Source organism: Pipistrellus kuhlii, unplaced genomic scaffold (genome assembly GCF_014108245.1).
Source record: "Pipistrellus kuhlii isolate mPipKuh1 unplaced genomic scaffold, mPipKuh1.p scaffold_m20_p_15, whole genome shotgun sequence".
Lineage (NCBI taxonomy): Eukaryota > Metazoa > Chordata > Mammalia > Chiroptera > Vespertilionidae > Pipistrellus > Pipistrellus kuhlii.
Window position 1 is genome coordinate 9,758,638 of NW_023425460.1, and position 24,845 is coordinate 9,783,482.

General features: G+C 58.2%; 2 protein-coding genes across 4 annotated transcripts in view; one reads left to right on the plus strand and one right to left on the minus strand.

Annotated features, from left to right (window-relative positions):
- CDH23 (cadherin related 23) overlaps window positions 1-24,845 on the minus strand; it is a 387,029-nt gene that overhangs the window by 38,980 nt on the left and 323,204 nt on the right. The gene's annotated exons all lie outside the window — the stretch shown is intronic.
- On the plus strand, window positions 39-23,767 carry VSIR (V-set immunoregulatory receptor). The gene is made up of 7 exons (XM_045581754.1): window positions 39-292; window positions 10,479-10,913; window positions 11,701-11,757; window positions 17,332-17,439; window positions 21,156-21,183; window positions 22,408-22,601; window positions 22,774-23,767. The coding sequence occupies exons 1-7, from the start codon at window positions 211-213 to the stop codon at window positions 22,809-22,811; spliced, it is 942 nt and encodes a 313-aa protein (XP_045437710.1). The 5' UTR covers window positions 39-210; the 3' UTR covers window positions 22,812-23,767.

Here is a 24,845-nt window from a genome sequence, read left to right on the forward strand (position 1 = left end):
CCCTGGGGGCGCTGTGTGGGGCGACAGGGGGCGGAACAGGCGGCTCCCTGGCGCTGGCTGCTTTCACTTGCTACTCCAGGCACTCCCTTCACTCACTCGCTGGGAGAGTGTCTGCCCCTGCAAACCAGGAGTTTGCTCCAGGCGCGGCTCAGCCCAGCAGAGCCCAGCCCAGCCGTCCCAGCCGCTCCACCGACCCTACCGACCGGTGACATGGGCTTCCCCCTGGTCCCGGAGGCCTGCGGCCGGCGCTGGGGGCCCCTGCTCCTCGCTCTCTTCCTGGCCGCGTCCCGAGGTAAGGTTCACAGAGCCCGGGCGCTGGGGCAGAGCGCGGGGAGAGATCAGCGGGTGGGTGAGTGGGTAGCAGGCCAGATGGGGTACCCCGGGAGGCCCCTTCAGCCTGCTGGATACCCTCCCTCTCTCTCCCTCCAGGCAGGGAGGCTACTGGGACTGCTTGGCAGGGGGTAGGGGTGTCTCTGCCAAGTGCCCTGGCTGGGCGGTGGGCACCTCTCTATGCTCTGATGGCCGCTCAAGCAGCTGCCGATCCAGTTCCCTGCCCAGGGTGAGGGGAGCTTCTGCAGAACAGGAGATGGGCCTGTGAGAACGGCTCCCGAGTTCTAGGCTTGGATACCTGTGGCATCTCCCTGCCGCTCCGCCTCAGGCTCCCAGATCTCACAGGGTGTGGGGGGTGTGGTACTCTCAGCCTATGCCCTGTCCCCTGGCGGCACTCCTGGTTCAGCCTTGCTGGGCACTGGTCAGTGTGGTCCCTGGTCCACTCCCCGATGTGGGCGCCCATCTTGTCTTTATCCTAAGGGCCTGATGACTGAGAGCTGGGCGGTCAGCTGGTTACTGGCAGCAAGAGGAGCTGAGCTCAGGGACATACATGGGGCACGTTCCCAGCTCGGCCACTATGCCTTCTGGGTCCTTAGCTAACTTATGGCAACTCTCTGGCCTCGGTTTCCTCAGCTCAAACACAAGGAGGTGCCGCTTTCCTCTTTCAAACGGTCACAGCTCCAGGTGATGTCCTGGTTGGGACACAGGAGCTCCTAGGGGAGGGCAGAGGCCCTAGTGCCCGCAGCCTGGCCTCCGGTTCTTGCCTGCCCCGAGCTGAAGAGGCTGGATCTCCAGGGCAGAGGGGCAGACAGGCAGCCTGAGGGACTAAGCTTTATGGAGAGGGCCCAGGGAAAGTGTGAGTCATGCAAGGAGTCAGAGGGAGGCAGAGGAGCCAGGGAGCGTGGCACAGAGGCCCGGTGGGTGGGTCAGAAGAAGAGAAGGGGAAGGACAGGGTAAGAGGCAGAGAGAACTTGAAAAACAAACAGTGCCTGCACGAGGGATGGTATCTCAGTACTTAGATGCTAGCCAGGGGCTCAGACTAGGAGGAGGGAGTCCACAGTCAGAGCTGCCTGAACTCCGCCCTGGGGGCAGGCAGTGCCATGGCACAAAGCCCTGGCTCCTGTCGAGGCTTCCAGGAGGGGCTGGGGATGACGGCAGGCAGGAAGGAGCTCCGGGCTCCAACTGCCCTGCCCCGTCCTCTCCGAGTGACCCTGAGCGGCCCTTCTGTGTCCTCACCTCTCCCTGGCCCTCCCCTGGTTGGACTGTTCTCTGTGTAGCAGCCCCAATTTGGGAAACTGAGTTCCAGAGGTCAAAGGTGTAGGGACCCAGCCTGCAGAGCAGCCAGGAGCAGGAGGCCCAGCGCGCATGGCTCTGTACTGTGCATGTCGCCAGGAGCCCTCAGCCCAGAGGTCTTGCTGCTCCAACAGTGTGGTAGTCCGCCTCTTCCTGGGCCAGCGCAGGGCGGCAGTGAGGGCTCGAAGCAGCTTTCCATGGAAAGGAGGCTCTTAGCTTTGAACCGCTCTGAGACTCAGCGTTCTTAACTGCAATACGGGTATACTACTGAACCGTCATCCTGCTGCCTGGTGCCTGCACCAGGGAGAGGCCAGAGGGGAGGCCTGGCTGCAGGTGTGGCCAGGGGGGTCTGTGAGTTGGAAAGACCTGCTCAGCTTATCAGTTGGAAAGACCTGTCCCACGTACGTCCCTGAGCTCAGCTTCTGTGGCTGCCAGTAATCAGCTGACCCCTCAGCTCTCAGGCATCAGACCCTTAGGATAAGGACAGCCAGCTAAGGGGAGAAATTGCCCCTGGGCAGGACTGTTCAAGTCTGAGCCTTTATGTCTGGAAGGTCCGGTGGAGGTGGCTGGTAAAGCCTGTTCTCTAGCTCCACAGTTGGCTACCTGGTGGTGGGAAGTACGGTGCTCAGGAGCCCAGGAAATGTGGAAGATGCCCTTTCCTGGGTCCGGCTCAGGGAGACATGACTGGAGGGAGGCACCTAGGGACTCAGCAGACCTCAGGTGGCTGAACCTCTCTGTAGGCTGACCTAGGGGTCCCAAACTCTGGGACTAGCACATGGCCATGCTCTGGGGCCAGGGAGGGGAGACCCACCTTCCCCTTTAAGGTAAACAGAGCTGTAGGCCTTGTTGGGTAACCCCATGGTGCAATCCTCTGATGCAGCAATGGTCAGCTCTTAGGAAATCTACGACCCTCTGCCCAGAGGCCACGGGGAGGTGAAAAACAGCCTTTAGGCCAGCCCATGGGCATGAGAGAACACCTACCCAATGCCAGGGCATCCCACAATGCCGGGGAGCCCCGCTCTGAACGGGGCTGGCTGCTCCCGTTTCTCCCCAATCGGGGCAGAAGTTCTCTGGGGGAGGTCAAGGGGGAAGTATGCTGCTGGGAGGCTGCAAGGGCCCCCTCCCTATATGCGTGCACACACGGGGCCCACCTGGCGTGGGCCCCTCAGCCAGCACTGACTGAGCCCCTCACACTGAGCTGGAGGCCCCAGGTTTTAGGCCGCCCATTCATCCCGCCTTTGCACCCACAGGTACTTCCATGGAGGTGCCCGTGGCTTCTCCTCTGAAAGTTCCCCAGAGATGGGGACTTCTCAGCTTCCAGGCTAACGGGGCTCAGGGTTTGCTTGACTCAGGGGGGTCTTTCTTGCAACCGATCTTTACATTCATCCTATTTGCGTTGGCTGACCATCCCCAGAGAGGAGGACAGTGGCCACCATCATGCCCGTCAGTAATTCAGTTATCACTGAGGAAGGAAGCCCGGCTCCTTTAACCTCCCGACACGGGGTCAAGCCTGCCTCTGCTGCTCACTGTGGGGCCATGCACACGCATTCCCCCGGGATGCGAGCCACGGGCGGCCAGGTGACGTGGTCTCAGCGAGGCTGCCTGCTGCCTCCTCCTTCCTGAAGGGTAACTCCGTGACAGTGACTCCTGAGCTTCAGTCATTAGTTCACCGCCTTTGGGATTTCTGCAGAGTCCGCCTAGTGTCATGACACTTATTTTTTCTGGAAAACTCCTCATGCTTTTACTCAAGTAAATAGAGTTTAAAAGGAAGCCAGTATCACGTGCCATAAATAGAACGAAATCATAAAAGTCTAGAATAGGAAGACCAAATAAGGGTATTAGATTCCAGTTAGAAACTACAGCCTGAGGAAGGCTCCAAGCCCCAAACCCGCTGTCCTTCGCAAAAAACAACACACCAACAAAAACAACCCCAAACAAAACCAAAACTGAAGGAGCGGAGCAAACGTCAGGTGTTGTGAAGACAGTGGCATCGAGCTGGGACTTTCCCTTTGATGTAATCGGGACCAAAAGAGAACAGAAAAGGAAATAACCCTCTGTGATTCAGTGCACTTAACGCGGTGCCATTAATGCTACCTGCGCTGCGGTCCTCCACTCCCCTCCATCCGCACAGAAGCCAGCTCATGCCTGTGAGGAGCTGGTGGCAGAGGCCGGCGCAGAGTCAGAGGGCCTCTCTTGGCTTCTTCCAGCCCCCAGTTCTCCCAGCCCTGATCCTTCCCCAAAGAAATTAGTGCTCCAGCCGGGTCCTCTCCTCTGCTAGGGTCAACTAGCCACCCCAATAACCACGGGGGACGGGGTAGTGGGGGGGAGTGAGGAAGCTTGCAGTCTCCAGCCAGGTCCTCACGGCTTGGGCCCCTGTCCACCTGCAGCAAGGAAGGAGGTCTCCAGTCAGCCCCCGCCACTTCCACACTCCAGAGCAGGGGTGGGGAACCTTTTCTCTGCCGAGGGCCATAGGGATACTTATAACATCCTTCGGGGGCCACACAAAATTAACACTAGCCTGCTGCATTTGGCCAAACATTTAACTAACTCACCCCTAACGGGGCCAGACGTTCCCCACCCCTGCTCTAGAGGGTAGTCCAAGGGCACCAGATCGCCGGAGCCAGACTACTTGGGTTCAAATCCTGACACCATCGTTTACTCTTCATGAGATTCTGTGCAAGTTACTTAGCCTCTATGTGCATGAATTTCCTCATCTGTAAAACGGAAGAGGATTAAATAAGCAAATCCACGTAAAAGAGATTAGAAAGATGCCTGGCACAGAGTAAGCACCAGCTGCCACTACCCCATGGAGCCGCCGGCATCGAGGGTAGGGCACAGAAAGACTGGAACCTGAACCTTAGGAAGTCTGGAGGGCGGCTGGCTGGAGGTGGCAGTCTGGGCTGCACACAGTCCTCCTCAGGGAGGGCCTGCGGCCGCTGGGAAGGAGAGGCATCCGTGGCAGGGTCCCAGGCCCTCCCCGGGGAGGCGCGCTGGCTCCAGCCTCCAGCCCCGGATGCACGATGCTTTCCCAAGGTGCTGGAAGTGCCGCTTCCTCCAATAGAGCCTGACTTCCCCTTCCCGGACTCCTTGTCCGACGTGAATGGACACTTCCTGCGGGGGCAGGTATCAATAAACACATCTGAGATGCCCTTTGTCCACGCTGGCCACGGAGCCCCAGGGCCGGACCTGCTGGCTTCGGGCCTCAGCCCCTCTCCCGGGGGCACATCCTGGAGTTTAGCTCTCAGTCCTGACTGGCTCTTGCCTCTGTTCCCTCTGTGCTCTGCATCTTGAGAAAGAAGATAAAACCTTTCGCTGCACCCTTCGTGGACTGTCCTGGGGGACAGGGCCTGGCAGGGAGCTGGGGACCAGGTCCTTGTTTGTCTTGGGGCCCCTCTGAGGGCGAGGACCCGCCGTGTGCGTCTCACACAGGGCCCACAAGAGCAGGCCATCAGTAACTGTTTACTCAGAAGCACTAGCAGCTGGACAGAGTTCAGCCCTTTGGGTGGGGCCTCCAGCGCAACCAGTCAAGATAGGGACCCACCTTTAAAAGCTGGGGCGTTGCCTTAGCAACTGATGCCTCATCAGAGAAAAAACACAAGCCCTGTCCACACCCACATCCCCCCATCCCCTTCACACCCACGGGGTTTCACAAGGCCCCCGCTGGGTGGAAAGAGGTGAAGAGATGAAGCCAGACAAGAGGTCCCTTCCCCTGCACAGGAACAGAATCTTCTGGCAGAGGCTGAGGATCCCTAAGCCAGAAAGCGCAGGAGAACAAAAGTCTGAGCAGATATCACATATGGAGAGCCCTGTGCTCCCACTCCTCTCTGCCTCTGCCTGGCTTGTGTTAGGACCTCGGCAAATATGTGAGGAATGCAAGAAGGATGTTCTCAGTCTCAGTTTTGGCCTGAGGCTCAAGGCTGGCTCTGTGGAAAACAGAGTCAATCTGAGGTCAGTTCACTCTAAGTAGCAGGAGGGCAAGATGCCAGCCCTGTCCACTGGAGGTTTGGGCCCTGCTTGTCTGCAGTCTGGTGTGTCCAAGGTGTGGGCCTCAGCTCAGCCACAGGAGGCTGTGTGGCCTTGGGCAAGTCGCTTGACTCCTCTGAGCTAAGCAAATCCCAACACAGGTGACCAAAGGTGAGCACCGTGGGCCTGCGCCTCTGCCCAGAACAGAGACAGCCCTTCCCTCCTGCGGCCGGGTTTCCGAGCTGGAGGGGGCCTAGGAACGTGGGGATCCTCTCAGGATGAGTGAAGGAAGAGCGGTCCAGAGAGGAATGGGGCCGGACCAGGGGCACGTGGTAGGGACATGGCTCAGTGGGGCAGGGACCAAGGATCAGATCAAGGTTTCAATCCCGAGGCCTGGTATCTTTCAGATTCACAGCTTTCTTCCTCCAGGCGCTTTGGCCTTCTCACCCAGTGCCGGGAGGGGGCCTGGGCCCCAGGGCAGCACAATGGCTGGATGGCTCCCGCCCGGGGACAAGCTCAGGCCCGGGGCATTTTCCTGTCCTGCGTGATCTCCGCCACCCTGGAGCCAGGGGCTTCCCCACCCCCCGCCCCCACTCTGACAATGACCCCCGTGTCCACAAGGATCTGCTTATGACAATAAGCAACATCCTCCTGCCAAATAATTATAATTCCAGCTGGGCTATATATCCAATGTATGTACATCTCACCCCCCATAACACATGTGCGAATGCGCAGCTCAGGGTGTCACAGAATGTGCACTAGCGCCCCCAACGTGTCCTCTCAAGGACAGGCTGCCCTGGACTTGTGACTCAGATGTTTTCTCTCTCCTCAGGGCAAAGCCCTGTGGACCCTGAGTCCACTCCTTTCTGGCTCTCTCTCTCTCTTTTAAAAAACAACATTTTATTGATTTTTTTTACAGAGAGGAAGGGAGGGGGATAGAAAGTTAGAAACATCGATGAGAAACATCAATCAGCTGCCTCCTGCACACCCCCAACTGGGGATGTGCCCGCAACCAAGGTTCATGCCCTTGACCAGAATTGAACCCGGGACCTTTCAGTCCGCAGGCCGACGCTCTATCCACTGAGCCAAACCGGTTTCGGCGTTTCTGGCTCTTTTGTTGAAACTGACCACTCTCTGCTGCCCCCCAAACCTGAGTCCTAGCTTCTCCTTTTTTTCTGAAAAGGGAAGTTCTCTGGGGTGTGTGAGGGTTTGGGATTGAGCAATGCCCCTCCCCACACTGTCTCTGAACCCCAGTTCTCTCAGTGCCCTCCGCCAACCCCCACCCTCCTGGGTTTTTAAGAAAATTGCCTCTAGGGTTGAAAAGGCACTGAGACAGGCAACTCTGTGGGCATTCACTGCTTGGACCCTGAGGCCCTGGGCCTGATGCCCCATGGGAGGTCCTGCTTCTTGATCCTCCCCAACCCACCCCACCCCACCTCCCCCGACCCCACCTCAAGCTAGCCCCACCTTCTCTACCTTTCAGCCCCACCCCATCCACGCCCCATCGCCTTAGCAGTCCCCGCCCGGCTCAGCTTTGTGCTCCACTTCTTGCTTCCACCTCTACTCTGCCTGTCCCCTGCCATCCCTTCAGAGGTGCGGACAGCATCTCCTGAGCAGCCCCCCCGAGAGCCCCCGGTGTGAGCACCCCTGCAAACGCTGCTGGATCTGGATTCAGCTCCCTGCCTTGGGGTGGCTCTGGGGCTGGCAGTGATGCTGGGAAAAGGGAACAGGGGCGCCCCTGGCAGAGGTGCTGGTGGGAGCTGCCAGGTGGCCTGCTGGGGGCAGAGTGTGCCCTGGGCAGAGGTAACTCCAGGGTCTACTCTGTGGGTGGGTTTTGCTCTTCCTGGGAGCACCTGGGGGCATCCTCTCCCTAACCACTCCCCACCTCCATTCACTGGCGCAGCCGGAGCTCTGAGGCCACGCCCACTCCGCACGGGCCTGTGTGTGTGTGTGTGTGGGGGGGGGGGGGGGGGCAGGCTGGCAGGGATACAGTCAGGGGCACACTCTTCCACCAGGTCTGCTGAGGAGGTCAGAGCAGTGGGCTGGCGGTGGAGGAGGCGTGGCGGATTCCTGCTCTGCCACACTGTTCCCGGGGCCTTGGGCGGGTCACCTCCTCTCAGAGTCTGAGGGTCACAGCTGTAGGGTGAGGGGCTTGAGCAGTAGAGTCTCTCACTGGCCAGACCAAGGAGCCATACTCATGGGCCACAAACTCAAATGTCCACGGGGCCAGGCAGATACGGTGAGAGAGCGGAGCAGGCCGGGCACAGACATTGGGGAGCAGTAAGGACTGTGGCAACTGGGAAACCAATGGGCCGTCTACATGGAGGCTGCTACTCCGCTCCAGCCCATCATAGGAAAACTGGTTTTGCGTTAATTTTCTGATTTTCAAAGTCACTAAGGGTCAGAGTTTTCATGTCAAATTCCTGGTCTTTAAATGTTGGCAGTTTTAAACAAATGCAAAATACTTCAATACTTTGAGGGTCAAGTAAAATATGTCTGAAGGCTAGATGTGGCCTATGGGCTGCCAGTTTCTGAATCCCGCCCCCCCCCCCCCCCCGCCCCGTGTCTTCCCTCCCCCCAGTGTCCCTCTCAGTATAGTGTCTGATTGCCTGAATTTAATTCTGGCTCTTGCACTTTTTGGCTATGTGATCTTCAGTGCGTTATTAAAATCCTCAGTTTCCTTATCAGTGAAACAAGAATAAAAACCGCAACATCCACGTTACAGGCTTGCTAGACATGCCCATAAAGCACTCAGAGGGCACATGATACAGCCTATTTCTTCTTCTTCCAGTCTAAGCAGATCCTGCTTTTCCCTGAAACCCGCCCCCTCCTCCAGATTCTGAGTTCACATCCCCTGGCGCTCCAGGCAAACCACCTTCCCTTTCTGGGCTCCCGCATTTCTGCCTGAAAAGGAGACCAGCATTTGACCAAAGAAGTTCTGAAATCACTGTTCCCCTCAGAGGCGACTTTCTTTAAACCTGGGTCTCCCAGACCTGGCTCCCTCTCCCTCGTGGGCGGCGCCTGGGAGGCCTGGCGTATTCTGTCTTCCGCATCTCCTGGGGCCTAACACTCTGCCCTGGCACACATGCCTGCTGGGGCCCCAGCTCTGCTGCCTCCCCGCACCTTCTGTCCCCGTGCACGGTTCCAGGGCTAGATCACACGCCTGTACCGGTCAGTCACACGCTAGAGGAAGAGACGTGGGAGCGGGCTTACCCACTCCCTTGTGCAGAACTATTCTTCACCCCAGGAACTCTTCCCTCAATGGCCAAGTGAGTGAGCGGCCCCTCTAGCTCCCATGCATTAAGCGCCAACTCCCAGCAAGGCACCTGCGGGCACCACGTAAACTACTTGTCATCCTTCCCTCCGCTCCAGCAGGTAGATGTGTTCCTTTTTGTTCTACGAGGAGTCCAAGGCTCAGAGTTTAAGGAACTCACAGACACTGGGCTCCAAGGCAGGCTGGTCTGATTCCCAAGGCACACCAGGCTGCTTCCCTCCTGAGCAGGCCAGGCTTTCGGATCAGCAGGCGGGTCCCAGGCTCTAAGGCAATGGCAATGGCAATGGCAAGGACATACCCATTTGGATTCTGAATGTATTTCCAAACTCTCCTCCTCGCCCGCTCTACCTACTACTGCCCCGGAGATGCCAATTAAAATGGAAGTGCCACCGACGTCTAATCGGTGAGCTGCCCTCCCTGTGTCTGCAGAGGACATGGGAGCTCATGCCTTGTGTTCTCAGCTTTCCCCTCTCCACAACCGCATGTTGTAGGTACTGTTTTTCTCATTGCACGCACGAGGAAACTGAGGCTCACACCGCTACACAGAGAGGCCAGGACCCAGCCCTCGCATTCTGTCTTCAAGGGCCAGTGCTCTCAACAAATGCTGAAGGGTTGGAGTCAGGTAGAGAGGACCAGGAGTTACACCCCTGGCTTACTGAGAACAAAATGAACTAGAAGAGATTTCTCAGAAGACCAGGCAGCTGGCAGGGACATGGATGAGATGGCCCTTCACGCACTCCTGGTCTCTATCCCTGAGACACCTCGGGTTTTCCTGGGTTTCCCTACCACCTGGCCCAGAGCAGCTTCTCTCCTTGTTGGAACCCTAACTGTCCATCAACCTCAAAGACCCTCCCTCCTTTAAGCAGTCTCCTGACTGTCCCAGGAAGGCTATGTCTTCTCTCCTGCAAGTGCCCCGAGGTTGGTACCAGCTTGCTGTTTAGCCAATGGGGTTACCCGGCTGTGAATGCAGGCCTTGCCTGCCCACCTCGGTTGTAAGCCTCCCAGGGGAGGCGTGTGCTCAGCCTGCAGATAAGATGTAGCACCTGGCACAAGCCTTCATGCGCAGGAGCGAGGAGGCGAGCAGACACTTTAGCTCAGGAGCTGAAGGGTCAGGTATTGATGCCCCAGAAGTCAGGTCCAGGACAAAGGGCTGCTGTTCCCAAACGGCCTTTCTGCTTGCTATCCTGCCTCCTGCCTGATGGTGCAGGCACGGAGGCTAGAAGTGCCAAGGACCGGTCCAGGGCAGAGCCACAGTGCCTGCAGTGGTGGGGGTGGGGTGGGGGTGGAGTGAGGGTGGAGGTGGTGGTGGGTGGGGGGAGACTGGAGCATGGCACATGCTCTGCCCCAGGGACAGACACACGCTGGCTGGGCTCAGCCTCCTACCTGCTTGGAGTCTCTCCTCCACCTCAGTCAGCATCCCTGGGGTAGGGGATCCCAAGCTGGGGAGGTACCCATGGGTCCTCCCACAGTGTCTGGGTTCATGAATAAGGAAAGCTCAGGGAGGTCAGCTGACCTGCCGGGCCTGCTGCTTGGAAACCCACATCTTCGGAGCCCAGGCCCGGGTTCCTCCACATGGAGACAGCGCGCAGGCAGGTGACCGTTCTCCTCTCCCTGACAGGTCTGGTGACAGCCTTCAAGGTCGCCACACCGTATTCCACGTACGTGTGTCCCGAGGGGCAGAACATCACCCTCACCTGCAGAATCTTGGGCGTGGGCCCCGTGACCAAAGGGCACGACTTGACCTTCTACAAGACGTGGTACCGCAGCTCCCGGGGCGAGGTGGAGGCCTGCTCCGAACGCCGGACCATCCGCAACCTCACGTTCCAGGACCTGCACCTGTACCACCATGCCCACCACACCGCCAACACCAGCCAGGACCTGGCCTGGCAACACGGGCTGGAATCGATCTCCGACCACCACGGCAACTTCTCGCTCACCATGCTCCGCGTGACCCCCCTGGACAGCGGCCTCTACTGCTGCCTCGTGGTGGAGGTCAGGCACCACCACTCGGAGCAGAGGGTCCATGCTGCCATGGAGCTGCGAGTGCAGAGAGGTGAGGGCTTCCTCCACGGGACAACTGAGGGGCGGCGCCCTGCGGGGGGGGGGGTGGCATGTGTGCCCATATGGAAGGGTAGGCAGAGAGGACAGTGTGACTGAAGGGGTGCAGTGCTGTGTCTCCGACGGGGTGACTGTGTGGGATACTGTGTGGAAGGGTGTATGATTCTCCAAGGGTGGCCGCGGCACTCCGGGGCTGTGGGAGATGAGGTGGCCATGCGGGTGGAGCTCTAAGTACCCCTGGGCGGCTGGGTGTGATGGAGGGAGGGTACACGTACGTGGCTCTGTTTGTGACAGTGGGGCTCTTTAATAGAAGAGTGGGTATGACCCTGGGCTGGGCATGTGACTGTTCATGTCAGTACCATGACCCTGCAATGTGACCTGGGCTGTGAGCTGATGAGTGGTCGAATGACTACTGGGGAATGTGTGTACGTGAGTGTCTCTCCAGGTGAGAGTGCAGGGGGCAGTGGACTGGACAGAGGTGTGGGCATGGGCAGGGTCCACATGCTGCTGGGGTGGCATGTAGATGGGCAGGACATGCTGGCTGTGCAGTGAGAATATGTGTGTGTGTGCATGTGTGTGTGTATGTGTGTGTGTGTGTGCGCGCGCGCGTGCGTGTGTGTGCGTGTGTGTGCGCGTGCGCATGCAGGTTCCACCTGGGCCGATGCTACTAAGTGGACAGTAGCATGAGTAGCTGTGACAGGAAAGGGGCACGCTGCCCTGGACAAGCCTCCCCAGCCTCCTGGGCCTGACACTCACCTAACACCCCTTCTTTGCTCTGACAGGCAATGAAGCACCAACCAAGTGCATCGCATACCCATACTCCCCCAAGGAGAGTGAAAGTAAGACCACCCTCTTGCCCCTCCTGGGCTCTCCCTTCTCCTCTGTCCTCCTGCCCCTGGGCTCTGTTCTAAACTCTGGCCTCATCCCTCCAAGCCCATGGGACCCCCATTCTTCCTTCTCTGCTGCTGCCCTCCCTCTTGCTTCCTCCTTCACCCGAGCCATTGGGTTGTAGCCCTTAGAAGCCCCTCCCCTCCCAAGGCCCAAAACCGGAGAGCAGGTCCCCAGCCCCTGCTCCTGTCGCCTGGGGGGGTGGAGGGCTGTATCCTGGCAATGACCTTTGGCCAAGTGCGCCCACGACAGGTGCTGCTGAGCTTGTTTTTTGAGTGGGTGCCCTCCTGCCCACCAGCCCTCTGCCACAGGTCACCAGCCCATCTTCACATGTCCTTGTTCTCTGCGTGAGGGAGGGAGAGAGGAGGGAGAGGCTCAAGAAGGGAGCGAAACTACCTTTCCCGGAACCCCTACTGTGTGCCAGGCCTGTGCTAACCCCTTCCCTGTATGGGTCTCTCAGTGGATTCTCATAAGAACCCTGAGGCAGCACCATCTTCACTTGACACATGTGGAGACGGAGGCCCAGAGAGGCCGCTTGGCTTGCCCAAGTTCACACAGCCAACAGGGGCAGCAGCACAGCTGGGCTTGTGCTCACTTCACCACTCCCTAGCAGAGGGGCATGCGCAGTGCAGTGGGGAGCAGCCACCGCTGTTGGCCCTATGGAGTGAGGGGACGCTGCTCTAGGGGTACCTGGGCACTCAGAGACCAGGCCAGAATGCCCGGCAGCTTGGAGACAGCAGGTAGAGGGGCGACATGATTGGAGCACCCCGCTTTTCTGAGAGGAGAGGGTCTTGGCTTCCACAGCCTCATACCCATCAGTACTTACTGAGCATCCAGTCTGCACCAGCCCTTGCCTAGGAGCAGCTCAGCTACAGCCATAGTCAAGCCCCAATGCCAAGGTTGTCATGGCTTTCTACTTAAACTACTCTTTTTTTATTTTTTTTAACAACAACAACAACAGCAATAGCAACAGCAGCAGCAGCAACAACAACAGACTAGCCAGGAACAAAGTCAGAGCACACATTTTGGTCTGAGCCAGACCCACACGGAGTTAAGAAACTCTGGTTCAAGCCCCTTGCCCTTGCATACCGCAGAGCTCACATGCCACTCGGCACCAAGACACCATCGTCCTCACTTCCTCCACCAGCGACTGCCTGGTGAGGCTGGAGAGGGGCCTCCGAGCGGCTCCTTCCTTCCCACGCAGGAGTCTCACGACTGTAGACACGCGTGCCTGTGCACAGGACGGGGCATGTGGCACCTGGTGAGGTACACGAGTGCTCACTTCTCCATTGCTCCTTGCGCTCTGAGCAACCTCCCAGTCCCACTTCTTCCTCCGGGAGCTCCTGCAGAGCTCCCTCGGCGACGGTCACCACTGTCCCAGTTCACCGACGGGGAAACAGGTTCCGGCGGGCGAGGGACAGGCGCACAGTCTCTCAGGCCCAGAGCCAAGAGGGGATGCCAGGGTGCCCGAGTCCCCGAGCGCAAACCCCACCTGCATGACAGGCTGCCCTCCCCTCTGTCAACACCGCTTTTCTGAAATTAGCTGTGGGGACAGAGGCAAGAGATGTCAGAGCGGACAATGTTAGAGAAAGCAGGTGCCCAGTGGAGAGGGAGCTGAATGAAACTGGGCTCATTTTCTTGCTAGAGAAGCAGCTGCCAGACTTAGGGGATCAGACGTCCGTTGGGAAATGGTAGGAGACCGGCTGATAAGAGCTGATAAGAGCCAGAGGGTGAGGCCGAACCTTGAACTTGACTGCCAAAAGTGGGTCAGGCTTCCTTTGCTGGGCACCCTGCTCTCTGTTAATGCTGCCTTCCTCTCTAATTCATGGGCGTGTGCAGTCCCCCCCCCCCCCCCCCCCCCGTTTCTGAGCCACTGCCCACAGGTAACTGGCTCCCGGAGGGCTGAGGGGCATATATGCTTCTCTCCGAAACCCCTTCCAGTCCCCCGCCAGACTCTTGGCTCTGGAGGTCTGGAGATTACAGCTGTGGCGGAGTCTCGGCACTATGGCGGGTGTTGTCTAAGATAAGAAAAGGCCCCACTCTACTTCTGGGTGGGGCGTGGGGGGCATGTCCATTCTCTGGGGACCATGTGTCCACTGAGAATTGGGGGCAAGTCGTCTCTTTCCTACTAAAAGGGAAACAAATCAATGCTATCGAAGGAATTAGTTCAGGGTTCCAAAGCTTAAATGCCTGCGGGGCCAGGGAGCTGGTGAATGATACAGCAGGGAGGGTGGAGGCTGTGGCTGGCACCCAGCTGCCAACCTGTAAGTGCAGTTCCAACTGAGGCACAACAGGAGGGGGCCCAGGGTTGGCAGAGCCACTAAGTTTTCAAGTAAAGTGAGAAGTCCAGATTTTAGGCAAACTCGTAACTTGACACGTGGAGTTCAGTCCTGTGCAAAGCAGTCCGGGGAAGTGCTTCAGAGCTCAGACCCGGACATCGGACACCCTGCTTAGCCCCTGTGCCTTTGTTTTCTCATCTGTCCAACAGGCATGGTTGCCATTGCACTTACTTTCCAGGCTGTTGTAACGAAGTTCTATAGGTAAAGTGCTAAGAACCATGCCTGGCACAGGGTAAGTGCCAGCTATGAACACTTGTAATGCAGAATCCTAGGCCTGGCTTCCGGAGTCAACCCGCCCATTGCCCTGTGCCAAGGCGGGATGGCAAGTGGATGGCAGCGGACAGTGGACACATCCTGTCTTCTCATGGCTTACAGACACCTGCCTGGTGACCCGGGTGCTCAGGGGGCCCCACCTCCCTTTGGGAAGATCCCAGCTCTGCCCCAGGACAGGTGCTCACAGCCAGCATTGGTCCCTGGTACCACTAGTGCTTCCAGCCAAGGCCTTGGGTTTTCCTCTAACCGCGGCCCTGGCCTCCTGTTATCCTTAGGAAGTAGGAGGGGGCCAGTCTCTGAAACCATCTGAAACCATCCCGGGCGCTGGCCTGCCAGCTGTCAGCCTGAGGTCAGGGAGGCAACAAGAAAGGAGGCTGAGGAAGTTGGTGCCCCCAGGACCCCCGGTTGCTAGGGGGCTGTGGTTTCTCACCAAACCCAGAGCAGCGGGCTGGCAGCCCACCTCCCTTCCCCTAGAAGCAACCTCCCTACCCTTCAACAGATAGGATGTTCTGGTTTGCTTTCATCCAGCCCCCTCCCTGGGGTACCAGGCAGCACACTCCAATTCCCTCCTCTGTGCATACCCAGGGGTCCCTCCCATCCCATCCTGCTCTGTAAGGGGCTGGCACAGTCCTAGGCACTGGCCTGCCAGCTGCCTCTGCCAATGCCTGATCGCCTTCCCAGGATGAGCCTGACCCTAGATGGCTGCCAAGCAGGAGCCCCCTCCCCCAAGTGCTAGCTCTGCTTGTGGGGAGGTGTGGGGAGCTGTGGGGAGACTAAGCTCCGTTCAGCAGGGGGTTCCATGGATTCAGAGGCCAGTTGGGTCCACAGAGCTGTCTCTAAACTCATGCTCCCCTTCCCCCTGAAACCCATCCAGTCTGGGCCTTAACTCTCAGACCAGATTGTAAGCAAACCAAGCCCTGACCCCTTAGGGGGACTGCAGATGGGATACCTTTGCCTGGGGACAAAGTCAGGCAGGGAGGTTGGGCCAATAGGGAGTGGAATTAAAGCAGGATTAATGAGACCCCAACTAACCTCATCAGAAGTTACTCAGTACCCATCGGAGGAGGCCTGCTTTAATGACTAGGAAAGAGCACTTGGCAGCCTGCCTCTCTGGTGGAGGCCTAGGAAGGTCCTGAGCAGGGGGTTAGAAATATTCTCACGTCTGAGTTAGAGAATGTTTTCACTTTCAATATTCCCTTGGAAAGGCAGCCTGGCTAAGATCTGAGGGGGGCGGGGGGGGGGGGGCAGAGGGAGCCTGCTTTCATGTGTATGAGCAGAGTCCATGCCCCTGCCGCGGTGGGTAGGCTGAAGGGCCTGAAAACAGTTTGTTCTCTTCTGCGGTGTGAACCAAGCCCTGAGAGCTTGTTTACCCCACTGGGCTGTGCAGCAACACAATGAGACGAAAACAGCCTCGCTCCAGAGGAAGCCGTGCAAAGACAACGGGGAGGTCGCAGCCCACACGCCTTCCCAGAGCTCCCCGGGGCCGCGTGGCCGTGTGGCCGCGGGCGCGACAGGCCGGCCTGCCCGTATTTTGGGAAGGGCTAAAATCGGGAAGGAAACGCGTTTACAGCTGGTTGCGGTTCTGAGGGCACGTCTGTTCCCAGCTAAACTCCCGGAGTCAGCAGGCAGACAGAAATAAAGCAAACACTCACGCTGCTGGTGGGATTGCGAAGCAGCACGGCCCTTTCGGAGGGCGGTGTAGCAATAGACGAAGAGGAACCGCGCGTACGCTGAGGCTCGGCACTGCACTGCTAGGAATTCATGTACATGCACTTGCCCGAGTGCAGCTTAGGTACCTGCAATGGGTACATTGTTGGTTGGAACATGGAAGCAACCTATGCGCCCACCGCAGGGGGCTGTTTCAAATACACGTGATACAGCCCGAGGCAGAGCGAAGTCGATCTCTGTGCCAATACAGAGGTCCAGGCTATGCCAAGCAGGAAAGCAGCTGTCACATGAAACGCATATCGTATCCATGCTAAACCATACACAGAAAACTGCAGGCGCTGATTACCTCTATGGAGGAAGAAACTTGGAAATATTTTATCTTTAATTTAAGCGTTTTTTTTGTTTGTTTGTTTTTTGTCTTTTTTTGTAATTTAGAAAGTTTAGACTTTGAAAATGTCAGAAAAAGCCCTGGCTGGGTGGCTCAGTGGACTGGAGTGTCCTCCTGTACGTCCAAAGGTGGCAGGTTCAATTCCTGGTCAGGGCACATACCAGGTTGAGGGTTTGATCCCCAGTCAGGGCACATATTGGGGACCGATGTTTCTCTCCCCCCTCCCTTCCCCTTTCTCTCAAATCCATAAAAAACAAACATTAAAGACAAAAGTCAATAAGGTTCATGTTTCTCTAGTTCTCGCTCTACAGGCTTCTCCCTGGAGCTAAGGGATCTTTTGGGAGATGCGAGTGGCTCTTTATTCATTTACTTTTTATTGTGGCAAAACATAAAATTGGCCATTTTAACCACGTTGAAGTGTATGATTCGGTGACATCAATGATGCTCACGGGTTGTGCAACCATTTACATTATTTCCCAAAGCTTTTCGTCACTTGGGCTCCATTTGACCTTGAACTCTGTGGCACGGGGTCTGTGAAAGGTCTACTCTCCCCTGTGGTCCAGGGCAATTGACCCACCCAATCTGGCTGAACCCCTTTCTCTCTCTTCCTGGCGCTTCCGCAGCCCTAAGCACCTGGCTTAATTTCTGTGTCCTCTGGGGAGAAGGCACGTGGCTCTGGGGGTGGAGGGTGAGGGGCGGGAGGTGTTCCCCTAGAAGTGCCACACCTCCGCAGTGCACGGAGGGGCTGGCTCTGAGATCCTGGGTGGGCCCCGCTGCTGCCTGGCCTTTCCCCTGTGGGCTTCTGCCTCCCTTCGGGAGGAACGGGCCTCACCGTGGCTGCCTCTCTGCCCTTTCAGACATCACTGCTGCCGCCCTGGCTACGGGCGCCTGCATCGTGGGCATCCTCTGCCTTCCCCTCATCCTGCTCCTGGTCTACAAGCAGAGGCAGGTGGTCTCCAACCGCCGTGAGTATCCGCCCTCCTGGGATGGGGGTGGGGTGTGCGTGACCTGCCCCAGCTGCCAGGTCAGCCCTGGGATTAGCAAAGGCGAGAGGCAGGCGCGAGGCCGCTGCCCAGAGATGGGAGCTACTGCAGCCCAGCAAGGAGCTGGCTCAGCAGGGGAGAGGGGACTCAGAGGTGCCATTTCCAGGGCCTGAGAGCCCAGCAGCCCCAAGCAGTGCTGGCGTGGCCCTCAGTAAATATCTGTTGGTGAGCAGATGATGTATAAAAACTGGCTTATAAAAATGCTGCCACTCAGAGATCCTTTGGGGGCCTGCGTTAATGTACACGCGGCCTTGTTTTGTTTTTAGCATTGCAATCTTGGGGACAAAAATGACCTTTGGATTATCATAACTAGGAGAGATCTTGGAGATAACTTAGTTCAACTCTTTCCTTTTATGCCTGAGAAACCCAAAATTGTCTGTAATTGACCCAGTGTTACTTAACTCAGTAAGCAGCAGAGCTGGGACTCAAACTTGGACCTTTCAACTCACGCTTTTTCCAGGGAGTAAAATCTCACCTCATGATACAAACGCTCATTAGCATGAGCGCCATAGCCAACAGCCCTACCTGGCAAGGTTGCTGTGCCCGTCACCCTGCCAAGCTTGCTATATGCCTTCTCTCACGTATTCCTCAGAATGATTCTCTTTGTCCCCATTTTATAGCTGAGCCAACCGAGGCACAAAGAGGTTAGTAACGCACTTAAGGAACTGCATAGCGAGAGAGTGCGGAGCCAGACTTAAGTCAGGGCCGCCAACCCCTTGGCACACTCCTCTGCAGGTGATAGTGCCCTTTGCCCTTGTCATGACCTCATCCTAGGCCAGTCTGGGTCCCCCAGGAGCAGGAGAGGGGTTCCCTCTGCCCCTAGCCCTTGCACCCCCTCCCCTAACCCTCCCCCCCGCGTGGCTGCAGAAGGTAGCTGAGGGGAACCGCTGTCACCAGGCGGCCGGGGCTCACACAGACTCCCTTTGGTTGGACTGTAACAGCTCACACCCCTCTCTCCCGGGGGCCTGGCATGGCCCTCCACTGCAGGTCACTCAGGCTGTGCCTCCTCTCTCTCAGTTCACAAAACCTACCACAACCTGCCTGCAAAATGCCCTGGGGGTGGGGGAGGTAAAGCGGTTGGAGCAGAAAGAGGAAGCCTGGGGCTCAACCAGGAAGAGAAATCGCTGCGGCGCTGCCAGCAGCTCCCGCTCCTCTGGGCAGCATGTCAACGAAGGTGGGTGAGGGACCAGGAGAGACACACGCTCTGCTAGGCTCAGCTCCAGATCGAGAGGTGACTTCTGGCCCCCGGACTCCAGACGACGGCGCTGCCTCCCCTGGGGAACAGGAACCGGGAGGCAGACTCCAGGCAGAGGATGTGGGGCGGGAGGCGTTGCTGTTCCTGCTTTTGTTTCCTCAGCGCCTTCCTCGCGGGTCCCCAGAGGGTGGTCTAAGACTCCTGCCCATGGTCCGGGCTGGAGGGAGGGCAGTCAGAGAGGGGGCATCCCCAGGCCAGGGCCTGGGGTGGTGTCCTGAGGATGTGGAGCAACTGGGATCAGCCCCAGTACCTTCTCCTCCTTGCTCTGGGACACCTGAGGGCTTCCCAGAAGAAGGGACCAGGAGGGACCGATGAACTGGATGCTGGAGAACGGGACTGAACAAGGGGATAAGGGATACCCTGGGCCCACGGCGCTGTGCTATCGCCAATGCTGAGCACATCCTCTGAAACGCCCAACGAGCCCCATTTCTGTGTTATTAGCCGTTTCATAGCACCGTATCCCCCGAGTTAACAAATGCCATCAGAAAGGTGTCGATACTTTATCTCCCAGTAATAGTATATTTGAAGCCAGTCCCTCCAACCCTTCCAAAAAGAAGAAATGGGCTGTAGGACTGAAGTCTTCAGAGACAGACACGAGAGAGGCCGGGGGGGGGGGGGGGGTGATGCTGAGAAAGCAGGTGCAAGCTGGAGAGGGAGCAGAGATTTGGGTCATTTTCCGTTTTTTTTTTTTTTTTTTTTTTTTAAATATATTTTATTGATTTTTTACAGAGAGGAAGAGAGAGGGATAGAGAGCTAGAAATGTCAATGAGAGAGAAACATCGACTAGCTGCCTCTTGCACACCCCCTACTGGGGATGTGCCCGCAACCAATGTACATGCCCTTGACCGGAATCGAACCTGGGACCTTTCAGTCCCCAGACCGACGCTCTACCACTGAGCCAAACCGGTTTCGGCGCATTTTCCGTTTTTAATCCTCTTCTGAGGATATGTTTCCATTGGTTTTTAGAGAGAGTGGAAGAGAGAGGGAAAGACAGAGAGAAGCATCAGTGTGCGAGAAACACATTGATTGGTTGCTTCCTGTACGAGTCCAAACCAGGGCCTGGGCCGAGGAGGAGCCTGCAACTGAGGCAAACTCATCTATGTGGCAAAATAGTACGTGCCCTTGTCTGGAATTGAACCCAGGACCCCTTGGTCTGCAGGCCGATGCTCTATCCACTGAGCCAAACCAGCGAGGGCTGGGTCATTTTTCTCGATCCAGACTCTAGGGAAGCAGTTGCTGACGTTAAGGGAGTTGGGCCGCAGGGCTAAGGCTGAGTGGCACGGGCTGGCACAGAGCCTGCGCTCAGGTACGAGCCCCACTCAGGAAAAAGGAAGAGGAAGGGCTGGGAGCGCAGGAGGGCCGTGTGCTGCAAAGGCTGATGGGCGTGGAAGCCGACGACGATGCAGTGTGAGAGGGAGGCTGGTTTCCCCAGGTCGGAGGTGGGACGGCCGATCCCTCCCCCAGAGAGCGGGGGGCAGGACGCGCTGAGGACCACGGGGAACCCACAGGGGGCCTGACGCACTGGGGTCCCCGGTAAACAGTGGCCACGATTCCAACACCGCAGAGGTTTCAGGAACATTTGTGCAACTTCCCTGTGCGTTCTGTTGTCATGCCCCCCCCCCCCCCCCCCACCGGTTTCCCCATAGTTATCGGCAGTAAAGCCCTTAAAAAAACGAGAAGGATCGTGGGAGTATGTGGGGAGCTGCAAGAAAGAGGGAAGTTGGGGCCACTGCATTTGGTTGTTGTCTAGTTTGGGGGGTGGGGCAGGATGAGGAGCAGAGAGTGATGGAATGGCTGAGAAGCGATGGGCCGATCTCAAGGGCCCCTGAGATTCTTTGGGGACAGCGGTCGCCTCCCTTTCGGACCTCACAGACCACCAGTTGGCGACCGCTGCTCTAGGCGATGTCACCTCTGAAGCCACCCTGTTATGCAACGTGCAGGATGGGACAGAGAGGCCCAGGAGCCTTCTAAACAGGAAATGACCTTGCAACACTCCCACCCAGTAAATCATGGATCCAGACCGGTCCGTGGCGAGTGTCCAAACAGGAAACACCAAATCCAGGAGCCAGGCTTTGGTGGGCACTTAACTCCCGAAGGTCTAACCCAGCCCAAGCCATGCCCGGGAGAAAGCACGGCGCCTTGGCCTCCTGGTGACAGCGCTGTCCACAGGCTGTGAAAGACAGCCGCATCTCATGCCACTGGCCACACGTGCTGCTCCCTGGCCAGCACGCAGCGTGCAGCTGTGAGGCTCCTGCGTGAGCAGGTGTGGGGCCTGGCCCTGCCTGGGCCTGCTCTGTCCCTCCCAGTGGCATCCGCCGGCCGAGGCAGGGATGTTGTGTGGGACAGCCTCCCCTGTGTGACCAGCTTCTCTGTCTGTCCCTAGGTGCCCAGGAACTGGTGCGGATGGATAGGTAAGGCTGGTGGAACCTCCCCGAAAACTGACCACAGCTGCTTCTCCTCTGACTCACAGCTTGACTCAGGGCTTGGGGCCTTGGAGGGGCAGTGTCTACATCCCAACGGAATTAATGCAGAAGGGTGGGGCAACTTCCAGCCAAGAATGACTCTCCCCCGCTTCACCAGGATCCTTTCCCCTCTCTTTCCTGGTCCCTGATGACAGGACAGGGGTCAGAGCACAGACACGGCCCCCGTGGTCCTCCCTGTGCCCTGCGCCAGCTGTCAGGGAGAAGGTATTTCTGGGCCGCAGGGGCCCGGTTCAGCTGCCTAGCACAGCTGGTTAGAAGAGCATCTGCCACCTGCCACCGAAGCCTACACATCTGTGCGGGCTGGCTGTCCTCCCTGCCACCCTCACCCAGCAGGCGGAGCGCCCACCTCCAGGTCTCAGTGGTCAGTGGGCTGGGGTTGGGGAGGAGGAGGAAGCAGCTGAGCTGAAACATGCAAAGAGGCCGGCACACCTGGAGCTGGGGCCCCTCCCTGCAGGGCACGCCAGAGAGAGAGCTGTCAGGCCCCCGTCCCTAAGGGCACAGGCTGTCGGGGGCGGGAGGTCAGAGCGGAGTGGATAGGGGAATGTGTGCTGGTGCACCAGGGCAGAAGCTGGCCTTGTGGACTGGCATGGAGGGCGTGCTCAGGAAGGAGCCACATTCAGGAACTGGCCTGGTACCTGCTCCTTTGGGCGTTTGAAAGGGATGATTTTCAAGGCTGGTCCAAGGAAGTCCTGCCAGTGATCCTGCTAGTCTCAGGTTGGAGGAGTCTTTAGAGGTTGTCCCGTTCCGGAGAGGAAAGAGGGTAAGAGGAACCCCTCCCCTTCAGCTCAAGACCAGCTGTGGGGACACTCAATCCTAATGCCACCAACTCCATGACCAAAGAGAAGCTTGTCCCCAGATTCTTGAGGCTGATGTCCTGGAAGTGCTTCTGAGCCTGGGTGTCCTGGCAGGGCCAAGGGCAGATGGTCAAACCCCAGGGCCGAGCTGGGGTCCTCAGCTCAGGGCAGGTGGGAGAGAGCAGCCCATGGCCTTTTCTCTCTGGTCTGGACCTCCCTTCCTGCAGGGAGAGGCTGCTGGGGCCTGCAGTGGGAAGGCCAGGGATGGGAAGGGAGCAGAGAAAGAGGGCAGGTGGGGAGGGCAGAGGCGCAAACCCCAAGGCAGCACCGATGACCTTCGGCTCTGATTCTCTGGCAGTAACACTCATGGAATTGAAAACCCGGGCTTTGAGGCCTCTCCGTCCTTCCCGGGGATGTCGGAGCCCAAGCCCAGGCCTCCTCTGACCTACGTGGCCCAGCGGCAGCCTTCCGAGTCTGGGCGCCACCTGCTCTCTGAGCCCAGCACGCCCGTGTCTCCACCAGGCCCTGGGGACGTCTTCTTCCCCTCCCTCGGTGAGTGACCCCAACACCGGCAGCATCACAGCCTGCGAGGTCATGACCTCCCCTAACCTGCAGTGTGTCGCCTTACTCTCCATCCTCCCTGGAGTCCTCAGTCTCCTGTGGGGCTTTGGGGGTGAAGGGAAGAGGAGTCCCTCCTACACTCTGCTTCTCCTTTCTTTTGCAGACCCCGTTCCTGACTCCCCAAACGCTGAGGCCATCTAGACCAGCGAGGGGCCAGTGAGCAGCTGTGGCTGGGCCTGGGGCCAGTGTATTTGGGCCAGACTGGGCCCTCTGAGTGTTCCCTTGGCTGGGCCCTGGTTTCCTCCTTCCTGCTCTCAGCGCAGACGCTTTGAGATACCCCCGACGGCCAGATTCTTAACCCCGCTGGATGCTACGCGGCAGAAGTGAGAAGGTGGTGGATCACTCAGCTCCTATCTCAAGAATGGCGGGGTGCCGGGATCCCGCCGCAGAGACCTGAAATCCACCAGCTGCAGACGCCAAATGACCTACATCCTCCCAGCCCCAGAGTTCCAGCTCTGTGGCAGCCGCTCAGGGACATGAGCTTTGGGACTCGACAGGACAGCTGGGACAAGATGGGCCCTGAGCAGGCCCCCAGTGCCGCCCTGCCTGGCCTGAGACACCGACTAGATGTGGAGGGATTTCTCCCCACTGCGTGGACCGGCTCCCCCATCTCGTCTGAGACTGCTCATGTGTCAGACTCACTCTTTGTAACCATGGGGCTCCGAGCCAGGCATGCCTGTCCTCAGGGCCCCGGGAGCCTCCCCAACAGCCTCCGACCAGTAACCTCTCCTAGGAGCGGTCAACAGCTTACAGAAATCTGGGGCTCCCACTGCCTGCACTCTGGTCTCCAGAGTTCACTGGCCAGAGGCCCCAAAACAGGAAGTACACATTGGGGCACGGAGGCCATTGTGAGCCAACTGGCACCTTGGGCAATGGAGGCCGGGCCCAAGGTTGCACAGCCACCTCAGGTGAGGGTGAGGGAGAGCCCAGGGCCTGCTGGGAAGCTGAGTGGAGAGGCCTCCATTAGCCCTGTTTTCCCATCGCCCTCCTCTACCGCTCAGTTTGGCCAATAGAAAGGGTGACCACAGATTGTACTGTCCAAACTGTGACGCTTTTGAGAGTGCAGAGGGCATACTATTAAAGAGCTCATGGTGCAAACCGTGTGGACAGACTGTAAGAGCTGGGTTTGTTTCCCTCCTCTATCTGAGGTGCCTGAGGTCTAGGGAGCTCCCACATCTTGTTCTTCTGTTCCATTCGATCTGCCCAGCGTTCACTGCAGAGGGACCCTGTCAGGTGGGAGGAGCAGGATGTGTCCATAGAAGGTTTGTGTCCACTCTGCTCTTGCCCACCTCCTGTTGCAGGGTTTGCCTTGAGTTTGTTTCTATACACACGTGCAAGGGAAGTCCTTTGTGGACTTTTGATGAAAGGGCTGTAAAGCATGGAGGGGAGTGTGTGTGTGTGTGTGTGTGGTGGGGTGGGGGGTGGGAAGTCCCCCACCCACCCCCCGTACACTCTGGGAACAGGAGAGATGTGTTGGAGCTGGGTGGGTGCCCCAGGGACTGACTGCAGCTTCAACTGGGCATTCGTTTGCCAGCAGCTGCCCTGACTCTGCTGAGCTGGGCCTGGGCTGGAGAGCCAGAGAGGACAAGAACCAGTGGGCAGGGAGACGCCGCCTGATCACCTGGCGGGGGTGGGAGTTGGGGTGGGAGAGAGTGAGCTGCAGGCCTGCTGCTGGAGCCAGAGGGCCCCCTGGATGCACAGCGTTGCTCCCAAAGCTCCCTGGTCAGGCCCAGGGGCGTGGGCCAGAGTGAGCGCCTGCTGTGCCGGGGCCTGGAGGAAAGGGGGAATGCACATGGGCCTTGAGGCCACACTGACACCTCCAATGGCCAGCACACCAGAGCCCAGGCTCCTGCTGTGCTCCTGGGGGTCCTTCTGGTCCACCTGCTGCCAGGAACACCCGGTGCCCGTGGCCACAGAGAGAGGGTGCTGCTTTAACACCCTGTGGGAGCCCCTGGAAATGAGCAGGGTGACACCTGCCTGAGGCAGGGCGGGGCTGCCCCTGGAGTACGACAAGCCCATAGATCAGACTCCGAGTCCCCCCACTCAGGAAGCGTGCGCCTGTCCTGCTGGGAGGCTGGCTTTGCCCAGCCCTCAGCTTCTGACCTGGAGGAAGATAACTTCTAAGAACTTGGCTGCCAGACCCCAAGCCTGGCTGCTGTCGTGTGGAGGGAGGGA

Bases quoted from the DNA above. Each gene is read 5' to 3' on its own strand.
- VSIR (XM_045581754.1), top strand. From the start codon at position 211: ATGGGCTTCCCCCTGGTCCCGGAGGCCTGCGGCCGGCGCTGGGGGCCC. The intron at 293-10,478 runs GTAAGGTTCACA...TCTCCCTGACAG, and splicing joins CTTCCTGGCCGCGTCCCGAG to GTCTGGTGACAGCCTTCAAG. The intron at 21,184-22,407 runs GTAAGGCTGGTG...ATTCTCTGGCAG, and splicing joins GAACTGGTGCGGATGGATAG to TAACACTCATGGAATTGAAA.